The sequence below is a fragment of the Labrus bergylta genome, chromosome 20 (assembly GCF_963930695.1).
Source record: "Labrus bergylta chromosome 20, fLabBer1.1, whole genome shotgun sequence".
Classification (NCBI taxonomy): domain Eukaryota; kingdom Metazoa; phylum Chordata; class Actinopteri; order Labriformes; family Labridae; genus Labrus; species Labrus bergylta.
Genome location: NC_089214.1, coordinates 11,472,676 through 11,486,294, shown reverse-complemented (window position 1 = coordinate 11,486,294; position 13,619 = coordinate 11,472,676). Strand labels below are relative to the sequence as shown.

General features: G+C 40.5%; 1 protein-coding gene across 1 annotated transcript in view; it reads right to left on the bottom strand.

Moving 5' to 3' along the window:
• The window catches only part of prex2 (phosphatidylinositol-3,4,5-trisphosphate-dependent Rac exchange factor 2), an 87,048-nt gene that overhangs the window by 50,890 nt on the left and 22,539 nt on the right, over nt 1-13,619 (bottom strand). Inside the window, exons 6-13 of the mRNA XM_020646529.3 lie at nt 13,244-13,405; nt 10,277-10,410; nt 9,267-9,370; nt 7,671-7,820; nt 7,034-7,175; nt 2,594-2,694; nt 1,479-1,582; nt 1,347-1,396 (exon numbers count right to left, since the gene is read on the bottom strand). Of these exons, the coding sequence (XP_020502185.2) occupies nt 1,347-1,396; nt 1,479-1,582; nt 2,594-2,694; nt 7,034-7,175; nt 7,671-7,820; nt 9,267-9,370; nt 10,277-10,410; nt 13,244-13,405 (947 nt within the window). The remainder of the gene's footprint in view (nt 1-1,346; nt 1,397-1,478; nt 1,583-2,593; nt 2,695-7,033; nt 7,176-7,670; nt 7,821-9,266; nt 9,371-10,276; nt 10,411-13,243; nt 13,406-13,619) is intronic.

Here is a 13,619-nt window from a genome sequence, read left to right as displayed (position 1 = left end):
CGACTTGCTGCTATGGACCCCCCTAACTCCAACTGCTACAAATATTAATATCACCCTTACATCTATTATCATTATTATATATACATATATATATATATATATATATATATCAAAGTGAATCCTCCATAACAAACATTAATCAGTATTACAGTTGCTAATGTTAATATTAGACTGATCAGTCTATTATTATACTTAGCTGTTTACTACTGATACTACATATACTGTTACCATTATTACTGACATTGTTGCTATAAACCTATCCTATTCTGTTTGTCTCTATCCGTCTCTTTCTTCCTGCATCTCCCTCTATCCCACTTTTCAAAGCCCAACACACTTTCAGCAGATGGCTGTTCAACATGAGTCTGTTTGAGGTCTCCGCCTGTTAAAAGGAAGTTTTCCTTGCCACTGTAACTTTGCTAAATCTTGCCATGTGCTGTGCTCATGATGGATTAGAGTAAACAAAATGTTTACCTTCTCTTTTATAAAGTGCCTTTAGATAACGTTTGTTATGAATGGGTTCTATACAAAAAACGATTGATTAACTAGATTGATACTTTGGATCACGTACATTGAAGGAATCAATGTTTGCCTCCAACAGCATGACTCCCCGCTGGCCTTTAAGAACTCATGATCGATAAGCTGTCGAGCACTCTTTTTGAAATGTGTAAAACCAGCGTATTGCAACTGAATGGCCCCTGAGAAGAGCGTTATAAAAGAAAACAGCTGATTTGTATTTGTGATGAATGGACTGAGCTATGTGACCAACACAGCAAAGGAAAAAGAAATCACCTGCAACTTTGAATTTAGTCACGGAGAAAAGTACAAGAAGGTGCACTATCCTTTCACAAAACACACACACAACTCATTACACACTTACTAATCCTTTTCTGAACATACAAGCATTTTACATGGTCTTCATGGACTGACTATGACACCTTGTATCTGTGACTAGACACATTTACCAACAGGTAATTAAATGCTAAAAAAATCTAATCTCAAAGCAGTGCGAGGGACTCATCACAGTGATTCCATTTATCTCTGTCCCAAACAAACCCAAACTACTTGTAACATCTGATGGACTCAATCTTCCTCACCACATCTGTGATTTGAGACTAAGCCAACTCTGTCACCCAGGGACCACACTGCACTCCATCACCATCTGTGCCAGTTCTGCATAAATCACATCCTCTTTAAAGACAATGAGCTCATAGTTCATAGTGTTATTTCTCTCCTCCACTCTCCATGCTTCGACTTGGAGCTATTTTTAGGAGTAAGAGCCAGATGCTGAGCTACTGGAGCCCCACTGGCTGGTTTGCAATGGAGTGTGAAGGGGAAAGGCGGCCTACCTGATGACAGGAGTGAAGAGGCTGTGAAGGCGGCAGAAGAGTCGAACACCCTGAGAAACAAGAGTGAGAAAATGACATTCACAAGTGTGATCTATATTGCATTATATTACTGTACTTTCGCACTGTTTTCACCTTTGATATGACATCATGCATGTCACTTCTGGGGTGGTAGGTGCCGTCGTCATAGCGGAAGCGGTACAGGACGGGCTCAGGCTTGAACTGGTGTTTGTCTGTGACTAAAAAGGAAGTTTTCAACATGAGGAAGTTTCCAAAGGAGACGTGCCAGAATAAGAAAAAGAAACAAGCTCAAAAAATTCTCAAACCCCTCAAGGAGCATTATTCATCTTGCTTCAAATTCGAAAGCATAAGAGGTTTAAAGACATATTCATGCCAAGCAGTGCTGCGTGGTGAAAGAAGCTTTCCAGACAAGAGGCAAACCTCATACAGAGCGGTCACAGATAACACAGCTGCTCAAGCTCCTCTTGCTGTAGGGGAATTTGTCGAGGACCCTCCTAAAAGTAATAACAGTCCCCTCTGTACTCTTGGCTGCAGCCGTGCGGGTTCCATTAAATGTTTTTATGAAAAGATATTCTATCGTTTTTCACATGGGGACTTCTTACTGCACCAAGAGAGCTCTCAGAGGAGCTTGGAGCTATTCCTCTCTGTCAGCAACAGCTCTGCAGCCCAATCTCATTTCTCTGTGAGGAAGCAATAAAGCATCCCAGAGTGATTTAAGTTACAACATGACTTGAGGCCCTACTCTTTTGAGGAAAAAATACATGCAGAGCTGTATGCACTGTTTGGTATAAATGCGAAGTGTTAGCCAGCTTAATCCTCATGCAGGAAACACACTTGTAGTAACCAAAACCCACGGAACAGCCCGCTTAGCAAATATAACACAAACATAACACTAGGAAAAGATTAATAGTTACAAACCATTACCTAAATATTGTGTCAAGGGAGTGTTTAAATGGGACACCTGTTATTACATAAATAAAACAGCTGCATCTGCATTGTAGGCACATGCCAGGAAAGTAAAAGTGTTATGAAACTCTGCTTGTTGAATGAGGAACATTCATTGGAAAAGCAGAGAAGCTAGGTGAGGCAATGGCAGGCATTTGAATGCTCTGAACCGTTCAGAAAAAGGAAAATTAGACAGTACTAGATCTGGTTTAAGTATGAAAAGCAAATGTTGATCAAGCAAGTAGAGGCAGGTGAAAAGGAAGGAGAAAATTGTGAGAACTAACCATGGTGGATGATGCCGTTCTCCAGCAGAGCTTGACCCAGGTGAACCCCTTCCTCTGGGTTTCCTGTCTCACCAATTTCCATCAGCCAAGACACAAACTCACTGGGGACACACAAAAGACAACACAGGCGTATAAACATTCACAGACACTCCTGCATAACACAAAATAACGTGTACAAAATCCTCATAGGATATCGTAAAGCTCTGTTAATGGAGGATGTGTGTGATCAGTGGAGAAAGCTTTGAATTTAGGCTTGCTATTCTGTAAATAAGGAAAAAGTGGTGACTTTTGACCTCATTATGGAGAACTTCTACAAGTTGCCATAAAAAACATTCAGACTATATTGAGTTGAGTGAGGAAACAAATACTATTCAGGCAATGAGGGAGGATTTATTTAGTCTTAGGGTCTACATCCGTTTGTTAAAACAGTTAGCTGTCTTTAGTCTGTTTTGTCCAGTTAAACTTTTTTTATTTCAGACTTACAAAGTTGGACTATCGGAAAACAAAGGATTTAGTTGTTTCTTGGGAAGTTCAGTTTTGAAAAATGCAAGAATTTATTTTGCTCTGGGTCATTTAAAACAACAAACAAAAAGGCTGATCTTCTGATGGTCTGGATGAGCTAAAGTGGATAATTCTCCATAATTTAGTGATTCAAGTTAAAAGAAAAAAGTGTACAAAGACACAGAGTGTATGCAAGGAACCAGTAGCCTCTCTGATTACATCTTCTGTGTCCTGTCTAACCAAAAAAACAAACAAACATAGCCAGCATTACCACTGGAATTCTTCATAGTTTACTTTCAGGCCATGACGGAGGTGGTCTGGTGTTAGCGTCGTGCCAAACCCCTACCTCCACTTCCTGCTCCTCCATCCGTCCCACATTTTACACTCTTCAACCACTCATCCCTGGCGTCCTCTCTCTTCGCTACCAACCACAGGGGGAAAAACACACTTTAAAAACTCTATAACAATGTCAATTTTTAAACTTCCGTACCTAAACCATGAAGGAAAAATAGTCTAACCTGAGTTTTGGACTATGCTGTTTTCAAGTAGATTTGGGTCAAAGCATTGGTAATAAACTGTTACACACTTTAAATCTACCGGTGGAGCGGTAGAAACTGACCAAATCAGGTTGAAAGTTTTAAATGTGCAAATGTATAATTTCAAGTGTAAACAGACATGACATGTTTGACTTAACTAGAGTATTTCGTCAATGAACCTAAAACTCTGAGTGAGGGAGCCTCTCATGGCCTCGAAATTAGCTTCTGAAGTCAGAAAATTAACATTTTTGTTTATGTACATGAGAAAAGTCTCTTTTTGGTGAGGTCACAAGGTCACATACTCCCTTGCTCTTTTCAGTCATTTTGAAGCAAATAAGGTCAGTTTGTAAAAAATCTATCTACATCTACATTATCTATATATTTTTCCATCCAAATTAGTTTCTCACTAATATTTTAATGTTATGAAGAAATACTTTCAGTATGAAACAAAGTTCAAAATAGCTTAATATCATTTTATCAATGTTTTTAGATGTTTTTAAATGTAAATCAGTCTCATAATTCTCTCATAATGCCAATGACAGTTTTTTAGCCAGCTTAAACTGAAGACAGGAAGTAGCTAGCATGTTACTGTCCGCTAATAGCTAGCAAAACAGGCAGAGTTGTACCGCTGGAGCTCACTAACAAGCATTGTGTGTCTTCTGTGTTTTATCAACAAAAAAAAAAAATTAAGTGTCAAATTAACAAGGTGTCTATCAACTACAGCCAAGCCAACTATTTCTCCTTTCCAACCGTCATGCTAATATTGGCTGCAGGTCCAGCTGGTCAACTGGCTCTAGCTTAAAAACAGATTCAGAATAGTATCACTCTTCAAAAGCCCTTTACCTCTTTCTATATTGCAAGAAAATACCGTAAACCAATTTTTGGACGAATCTACATTTATAGAATAATTCAGAACGTTGACTGATGCATGAATCCAACTCCCTGGTGTATTTTTTACATGCTGTCTTCATCTACAAGCAGCTAAAGAAGCAGCCTTTATATCAGCTTAGATTTGTCATTTGTCTACGCTGAAAGAGCAAAAGGTTTATTCCTTGTCACAAAGAAGAGCAGAGACTGACAAAGACAAAGGGCATTTCTTACAGGATGTCACACCTTTTCACTGTGCTCTTTTCAAATCTTTTCATCAACATCGATCACAACAAGCACTTTTGTCTACCACATGTAGAAAAGACTAACGTTCTGAACCGCCTTTGTTTTCCTGCTTATTCCAAGTTTAAAATTGGATGATGACTGCACGCTAGGTGGCTGTCACACACATTTCCTTTGATGAATTACACTGTCATAGAAACTAAACCACAAATACGATTGCACTACTTAAAGGGGAGGAGTATGAGTCCAGCCTTCGGCCTTAAAAAATTTCAAACAAGAGAAAGAGGAGGCGTGGAAAGAGCATAAAAGCAAAGCGTTTCACAATGGAAGGAGTGGGCTGAGATGAAGCCATAGGCAATGTGGCTTTCATCAGAAAAATACCATCCTGGTTCCAATTCACCAATTATGCCTACTTGGAGCCATCCTCAAAATCCTCTCAGACAGGGGAAGTACAGAGGAGCTAGCGATATCTTTTCACCCACAAGTGGTCATCCAGGTGTTGGACAAGTTGTGTAAAGGCTGATACATTACCAAATAGAGGTTCTCTGAGCTGCTTTCTCACCATATGATCTCTTCAGAGTCAACGTGGTTTGATCCTTTTAATCTTTTTAGCTGACAGATCCATTCCTCCTCCAGACCGCAAGGGATCTGGTGTTGTCTACGAGGTCCAAAGGAGAAAGTAACCCCTCATTCCAAACCACCATGCTGTGTAACATGGCCACAAGTACGCTTTTTGGTTTATTTTTTTTTCTTCTATTTTTTTTCCTCAATGCTTCTAAAATATCAGGGATTTTTGAGAGGAATGTTTAAGCTCTGTTGATTTTCAGTGTGATTATTACCAGTCAGAAGATTTCTATAAAAATCGAAACAAATGGAAAACATGGCTCATTGTGAAACGCTGCGGTGTGTTAACAAGGGAAATTTGTTATGGGATTTCAAGAAACAAGATAGGAGCAGAGTTTAAATAATATCCAACCAAGACTAGCTCGTGAAAATGTTTAATTCCTCTGGTGTCATCACTCTATAAAAAGACTGTGGGTCACCACAGACAATTTTCATTTCAAACATGGAAAACTCTTTGACTGCAGCCAGATGTTTGTAGATTTTATAATCCTCGTCCAGATTTGTCACCTCCTCGGTCTCACAAAGTATTGACAATGTGGGGAGTACATTATAGCCAATTGTGTTGAATGTGAGGAACAGACCTCAAAATTGAGGCTAGAGGCTTTTACAAATTCCAATCTGAGGGGATCGAGAGGTGTGATATCCCATTGAGTTTTCAGTAAAAAGCTTTACGGCGAAATGAAAGAAAAACAACACTGAATCAAATCAATCATTTGAAGATCACAAGGTTCTAAATCTCAGTTATCAGCGATTGAAGTGAATGAGAATCTAAGACGCTAAAATGAAAGACCTCTGTATGCGTTTATTGGAGAGGATCATACCCTGGGGGAACCAACTATTCTACTCATTCACTTGCATGCAAACCTGGTCTGACAACAAGATGTTTACATCCGCTATAAAGAAAGCAAAATACTGAAATTGGGCCAATAACTTATGCATGCTTAAAATAGCTCAAAAACAGGTTCTTACAGAAAATATTCTCACCTATCAGGGAAACACAAGGTAGAAATAAATGTCTGAACTCATTAAAAGTCAATATTGAAAGTACATGGGCATTGCTGTTAAAACTCAAGGACATGAACTGAAGAACAGCTGCCCTCTGGCATCAAGGGGCCTCCACTGAAGTTAACTCATTGATTCCTCTGCAGAGAGCTTATTGTAATCTAACATGGGCAAGGGGAAAGAGAGAGGGCAGTCAGCTGAGCTGCACAGGGATATCTCTCTTTGATTTACGACCGGCATTCAATGGCTGATCCGTCCCCAGACACCACACCAATAATCCTTAAATAAGATTCATGGGCTAAATCTGGCTGGATTTGATTTTCCCATGACTGAGACTGCAGATATACATAACACACACAGTCTCCTGGACAGAAAGCGGCAAGGCTTTCTTCTCCCCGGCGGCTGTCTTTAGAAATCCTCACCAACTTTAAATGAAAGCAGGGTTAGAGAAAGGCATCTATATCACAAGACGGTCATGTGTTAGCTGCTCTGAAGATATGATCATCCACTGTAGGCAAATGTGTTGATCATTTCTCCTCTACAAGGCCTCTGTATATGCTTTACATATAGTATAATGTTTTAAAATGCATAGAATAAGATATCAGAGAACAACACTCAGCAGCTTCCTCACAGACTAAATGGTTGTTTTTAGCGGCAAGAATCGTACCTTCCTAGGAAGCACTTGGGGAAGGTGGTAAGCTTGCGTTTCCGGTCCTTAATGAGGTTGCTCTTGGTCATGAGGTGGTAAAGTTTCTCTCCTTTCTCTGACACCATCACCCACGTATCCTGCTCCATGCCGAGCCTAAGACCTGTGCAGCAGAGGAGGGAGGGAGGAATGGCGCAAAACAGCCGGTCGTTATCATGCTGCTATTGATCTTTGCATTCAGATGTGACATCATTCCCAAGCTATAAAAGCATAATGTCAGCTGAGTAACGTGCACTTCAGTGTCTTTGCTTATAATAGGCAGGGCTAATGAAACACACCGAAAATGTATTTCTTGTACACAATCTCAAAACGACTATAAAAGAAACTTTGCTGCATTCAACCTGATTTTTTTAAGGAGCAGCAATCATGCCAGCAAAAGAGATCACATACTTTATTATTTGCTCTTAAATAAACATGCCAAACCTGATCAGGGCTAACTTTTTCAATTATTCAAGCCAAATTGTTCTGTATTGATTTTCCCATACACAGAAAATATTCTCAGTTAAGTGATTCAAGACAGATGTTCAGAAGACGAAGAAAAAATACACAGGAAATGAGTTTCCCTAACTGACTGCATTTAAAATAAGCGCCTTCTTACTTTTCCTGCGCTCCCTCTCTTTCATGATGGCCTCCAGCCACTCCTGCTTCTCCTCCGGGGTCTTGGCCATGCAGACGAACCACTTGTTCTTGGCCGTGTTGTGGATCTTCCAGCCGTTGTTTACTATGTTCCCGCTGCTGTGGTAGTCAGCTGTGAGGCAGAGGAGGAGAGAATGAAGAGTTTGATTCGGCTACTTTTATAAAGCCCTTTCCCCATGAAGGGGTGGAACGAGTAAATCCACTTTCTTTTTTCTTTTTTCTTTTTTTTTTAGACCTTTTTAAAAGCTCAGCGTTGTGTTTCATGTTTGGAGGGGAGGGTCGTCAATTAGTGGTCGCACTGATCATGACACTGTAAACAGATTTGGGCTCACAGTAAACAAGAAATACCGCATTAAACCTGTCAATGAAATTCGTCAGAACTCCAATAATTGGCATCAGAGAAAACAAAGGGAAATAGTTCACAGGGGAAAGAAGAGGGAACACACAACAAGAGACAACACTTTATATGAAGATTTAAGACTTTTTTTATACTGTGCAGTGTCATCTATTTTCCAAAAACAACATACATAATAAAGCTACCGGGAATAATGTAATCTATCTTCAATCATCGACTCTGCACTCATTTATTTAAGCTCCAGTGCCAGGCCTACATTGCCTCTCTATTGAGTGCTTTATTGATTATCGGTTTTCTCCTTTAATGAGAAAAAAGGGGACACAGTAACAGGATGAATCATCCACCTCCATTATTAACCACTGAGCCTTCAGAAAACTCCCCCACAGCTATTTATGTTCCACGTCCGAAACTCAAATACAGATGTAAAGTCAACTCAGATTAAATGGAAATTCAGTCTTGACTGTAAATTGAATATATGTCATTAATCTATCACTTCGGGAGGATTTTAAATACCTCCTCGTCTTACTTCTGGGTGTAACAAAAAACAAACTTTCACAATCATCAGTTATAATCACATCTAAAAGCATCTACACTGTGGTGTCCTTCATACGGTATGCCTCCAGGGCGTTTTCAACCTCAGGGCAGCGAATGTGTGCCAGGGAAAAAGTCACAGCGCTTTCATAACATAGCAATCGGAGCTAGAATACTCCAGTCATGCTGGATTTCAGATTGAGATCTCCTGCCTGTGGTGTAGAACACCCAAGAGTTTCTGCATCGCCGCCTGCTTCATGTGTTTATCTTCCCACTCTGCCTCACCAGACCCAAGCCTTCTGTATCCCTCTCTCACCAAAAACACCTGATATTGCTGCCCATCGAGGGCCGCCAGAGAGGAAATGATGGCTTCTACAAATATAAATGATAATCAGCGGCTATGTGAGGCCAAGAGACACACGAGCAAAAGTTCAACAAGTGCTAGCAGCAGCAGCACAGCCCAAAGCATATGTAACTATAGCTGGCTGAAGTAATGTTTAAAGGTAAATCTTGTTTTTCCCATCGGTGAGCCCAAATCACACAGATGTGCAGTGGCTGAAGCCAAAGACTATGTTGTCAACATTCCTATTATGGCACATTTTTAAACCCCTGCAGCCAACAGAACTGAAATACAACAACGAGGAGGGGGAAACAAAGTTGGTTCTTTCTCACCTGTGCCATCGTCCACATTTTCCACCTCCATCACCTCTGTGTTAATTCTTCCTCTGAATAGGTACCGAGGACCCTCTGCGGCCGTCTTGCTGTTTTTTAAACGCCTTGAATAGAGAGAAGCAACCACAATAATGTTTGATTACTAAATGTCATTACTGACTGAGTAATTAGTCTCAATTCATTCAGGAACTTTAAAAGACACCTATATAGTTATAACCATCGGATGTTTTTATATTTGTGTGAAACCAAATTTTGTGAGGAAAATGTTTCCAGTCATTGAAAGCAGAGGAACCTATTATAGTTTTTTTTCTTTCTTCAGTAGGTAACTGGATGTGCTTTCATGCACTACCTGCAGACACTTCGCGGTAAACAGCACGTACAGTAAAAGCAAATCGAAGCAGGTGGCAGCGTGGTTTGAGGTGGGTAAACAAAGGTGACAAAAACACAGATTTGACATGGGTGCATTGTAAGTAGCGGGATCAGTGTGAGCAGCACGTGTCTACACAAGCAAAGCAATGGTTTGCAATCATGTAAGAGTTTGCTGACTACACTGATAAATAAATGTTGCATTACTCACTTCCTCTGAAACTATCTGAAGAATAATCTACAACCTGTGTCCACAGAAAGGTGTTCATATCTGAATTTAGACCAATCACGTGCCCTCTTCTTGTGACCCCCCCCCCCATTTAAAAAAGAAACTCTTTCAAATCCTTCTCTCACATGTCTCCTCTACTGCATAACTTCTTTATCAACCCACTCGCTTGAACGGATCCCACAGTGCACTGCTCCCTTTTAAAAACTGAAGTTGAGGAAGTGCTGTAAGTCAATTATTTATAAAGTCCCTGCTTCAAATGTCCTGCAGGAGTGCAGAGACAGGGAAATAAGAAATTAGAATAAACAATATTATTCAGACTCTTAAAAATATATATACACTGTTATTAGAATGTAAATCCCTGTACAGCTTTGTGGATTTTATGTGTAGAGTAATGAATAAACGAGGGTCCAGTCACCTGTTTTTCTTCTTGCAATAAACCAGAAGCTTGTCAAACAAGAAGAAAATCCTCTCTTGTATGTTTCCAGCTGAGATCTTCAGGAGGATGCCGTGCATGAGCATCTCCGTGCATGTATCTGTGATGTTTGAGCCCTGAAGACAGAAAAAAAAACAAGGGGAAAAAGATGCTTGAATGCAGTTTAATGAAGGGGATATTCAGGGGGGGGAAAAAAAGTAGAAAATGATTCTTCAGTTATTAAAAGTGTTCATTCTATCAGTTTGTACACATTATTTCTATACAATTGAGTGTTCACACACGGTGTCTGAACACGAGGAGGGGTTACAAAGCGAAGCCTTTCCTGTTCTGTCTCTCGGGGGTCTGTAAAAACACTCCCTGCTTCCTCGGACCAGATTGCTGAGGGACTTTAAAATGTGCAGCAGTTAATAGCTTCTCTACAACAACATCCCGTCGAGTCAAACTATGTGCTGCATTGTCGCGCCTGGTCACCACATTGCTCTGGTGTTCCTGCTGCAAGTGATAAAGCGAGCCGTCTTTTTTTTTTTTTTTTTTTTTTTTTTTCCTTACCTTGCCGGCTTTGGGAATTTATGGACCACGTTTGATCGGCCCCTCAGAGCTAAAAATAACTCCCTACGCACAGAGCCGGAAAATGTGCTAAGCATTTCCTCCTGCTGGAGACATCAACGGGCCAAAACCTAACCCTGCTTTTTCCTTCTTTCTCTCCTCGTCCCTTTGGATTCTCCTCCTCCCTTCCCCTCTGCCTATCATCTCTCCCTCTCTTCTCCTCCTATTGATTCCCCAGTTTATTCTTTTTATTTATTTTTATTTTTTAATCTCTTTCTTTTCTCCCTGCACACTTTTTTTTTTAAAGACTCCCCGCTCTTGTAGGGTGCTTTAACTCCCCAGCCCATGACCAGATGTTAAACTTATTTGCAGCCAATGAATATGTGCACACCAGACATGGAGAGGCCGGCTTGTCTTGGTCACTTCAAGGGACTTTAGACGTGCATTTCCTCAATAAAAGAACAGACACACGAACTTCAACAGAAACCCCAGTCATCTTAATTCCTTTAATGTACACTTCATTTATTTTTCAGTTTGTCTGCAGCATCTTTCTATAACTCTTCACATCACTCTATCTCTTTTCTCCGCAGGGTGCATGCAGTCTTCAACTTAATCAACACTTTAAACCCTCAGTTATCAAAAAAAAAAAAAAAAAACCCTCAGTTATCTGTTTAAACTTCATTTGAACCCTGTATTTTTATAGTTGCGCAACTACCAGACATAAGAACTGAAAAAAAGGATAAAAGATGTGGAATGACAAAGCAGAACATGCAATTTACTATGTACAAAGTATGGTCAAAAAGAGTCCAAGTCAAGCAAACTAAAGACGCTTTTAAGAATTCCTATTAAACTGAAACACGGGAACAGAATGTGAAATGAAACTCATCTGAAAACGACAAACCACTGATCTAAAATTACCATATTTATATAGTACTGAGTGACAAAATAAAGACACTCGCAACACTAACCAACTCTCAACCATCGCCCTGACCAAATACTGGCTGTTGTCACCATGGTGACCACTAACAGCCATCGCCCTGTCTCTCCCACGCGAGGTGAACCTGCCAGCATGCCCCGAGGGCAGCCAGCTGTGGAGCAGGTCAGGGCTAACAAGCAATGAGGAGGAGGTGAAGGAGGAGCAGGAAATGGAAAAAACAGCAGTTCTTACAATCGCTCCTCATCCATCCATCATTCCTCAAACACCCACACAGTGAAGCAAACATCACTTAGCCTTCTCTCCTTTTCTTTCTAGTTTTTTGACTCTCTAATTCTAAGCTTCATGCTGTTGCTGCAGAGCTTGGCATGCTGCAGTCAGAGGGTCTAACTCCAGAATGAGCTCATGTTTCCGCCAGGACCATGTCTTCTATGAGAAACGTCAACTTCAAGCAAAGCCTCTTATGATCACACTATCCTTACGTTTTGAACTCTTGTATGTACGTGTGTGTGAATGCTTCTTGTCTTGTGTCCTTTATTTGATAATTTGCATAATGATGAGTTGTTCTTGTGGAATAAGCAGTTTTTTCCAAATAACTTCTTCAAAAGGAGATTTTTGTTTGTTTTATTTTTAAGTTATAAATCTCGCCAAAGCATTGAAGTTTCCATTAATTTTGCTATAAAGCAAAAGTATCAAACCTAAAGCCTTACAAAATTCTCTGCTAATGCAATATCACTGGAAGTTGTCAGCGGCTGAAAAAAAAAATCATATTTACAGAAACTTGAACATCTTGGTCATATATAAGCGGGTGCAATCATGCTATCTTGTAACATGCTGTATTCAGAAACATTCTGTTACTTCCTACACTTAAGTGAAAAGCTGAATCAACATGAGCAATGTCTCTCAGTCTGTATGTGTCTAGGGAGCCTTAAGGTCAGGTTTGCATGAAGTCAGGGGTCCCAGTCTAATGCCTCACCAAAGCCATCACTGTCTGTTCCCCTCCAACCACCTACCAGGCCTACTGACCCTTTATTAAGGCATCCTAGAACTCAAATAGAAAAGTGAACTAGAGGAAAGCCCTGAGACCAAGACATGCGGCCTACCTGAGGATGATTGGATCTGTCACCCTAAAGCATGACGGCTTTAACAGCAGGCAATAACATCCAGACAGGAAAGAATCTGGCCATGGTGAATATAAGCCATTGTTCCCACAGAGAACAAGAAAGCTTAAAAGGCTACAAAAGTCACAGCACTTGAAGTTCCTGTTGAATTGCTTGCATGGGGCTAAGTGGCTTTCAATAAGTCATGACTTTGAGCTTTGGTGGGGGGAAAACACTCAGCTGTGTATTTAAGGCGATAAAAAAAAAGCAACAAGCAAGCCAGAAGTGAAAGCAGCCAGTTTAAGCTGAAGTCATCGTTTGAGATTAAAACTTTCAACACAGAGAACACAGTTTAAAACTGAGACCCACCTCCCAGCCTTCGATATGGGACTGCCACTCCTCCAAAATCTCCAACTTCTCCATCTGTCTCTTGGCTTCATTGATGCTGGTGCACACGGCCTTCATCACCTGCAGAGACTCCTGCACGAGGGCGTAGTCGTTGTGCTTCTTTGGGGTCCTTTTCAGCAGCTCCTGCGTGTGCATAAACCCAACAATCTCAGAAAAACACACAAAAAAACAGGTTCATGACTGTGGAGGAGTACAAATCGCATCCTTTTTAAAAGACTTGAAATCACATTTGTAGGAAATCTGGCTCTGAAGCAACATTTTCACAGCATTAAAAGCATGAGAAACAAATGTATTTGCCATTCCCCGATATTCCCCCCTTACCTCGCAGTGGTTCCTG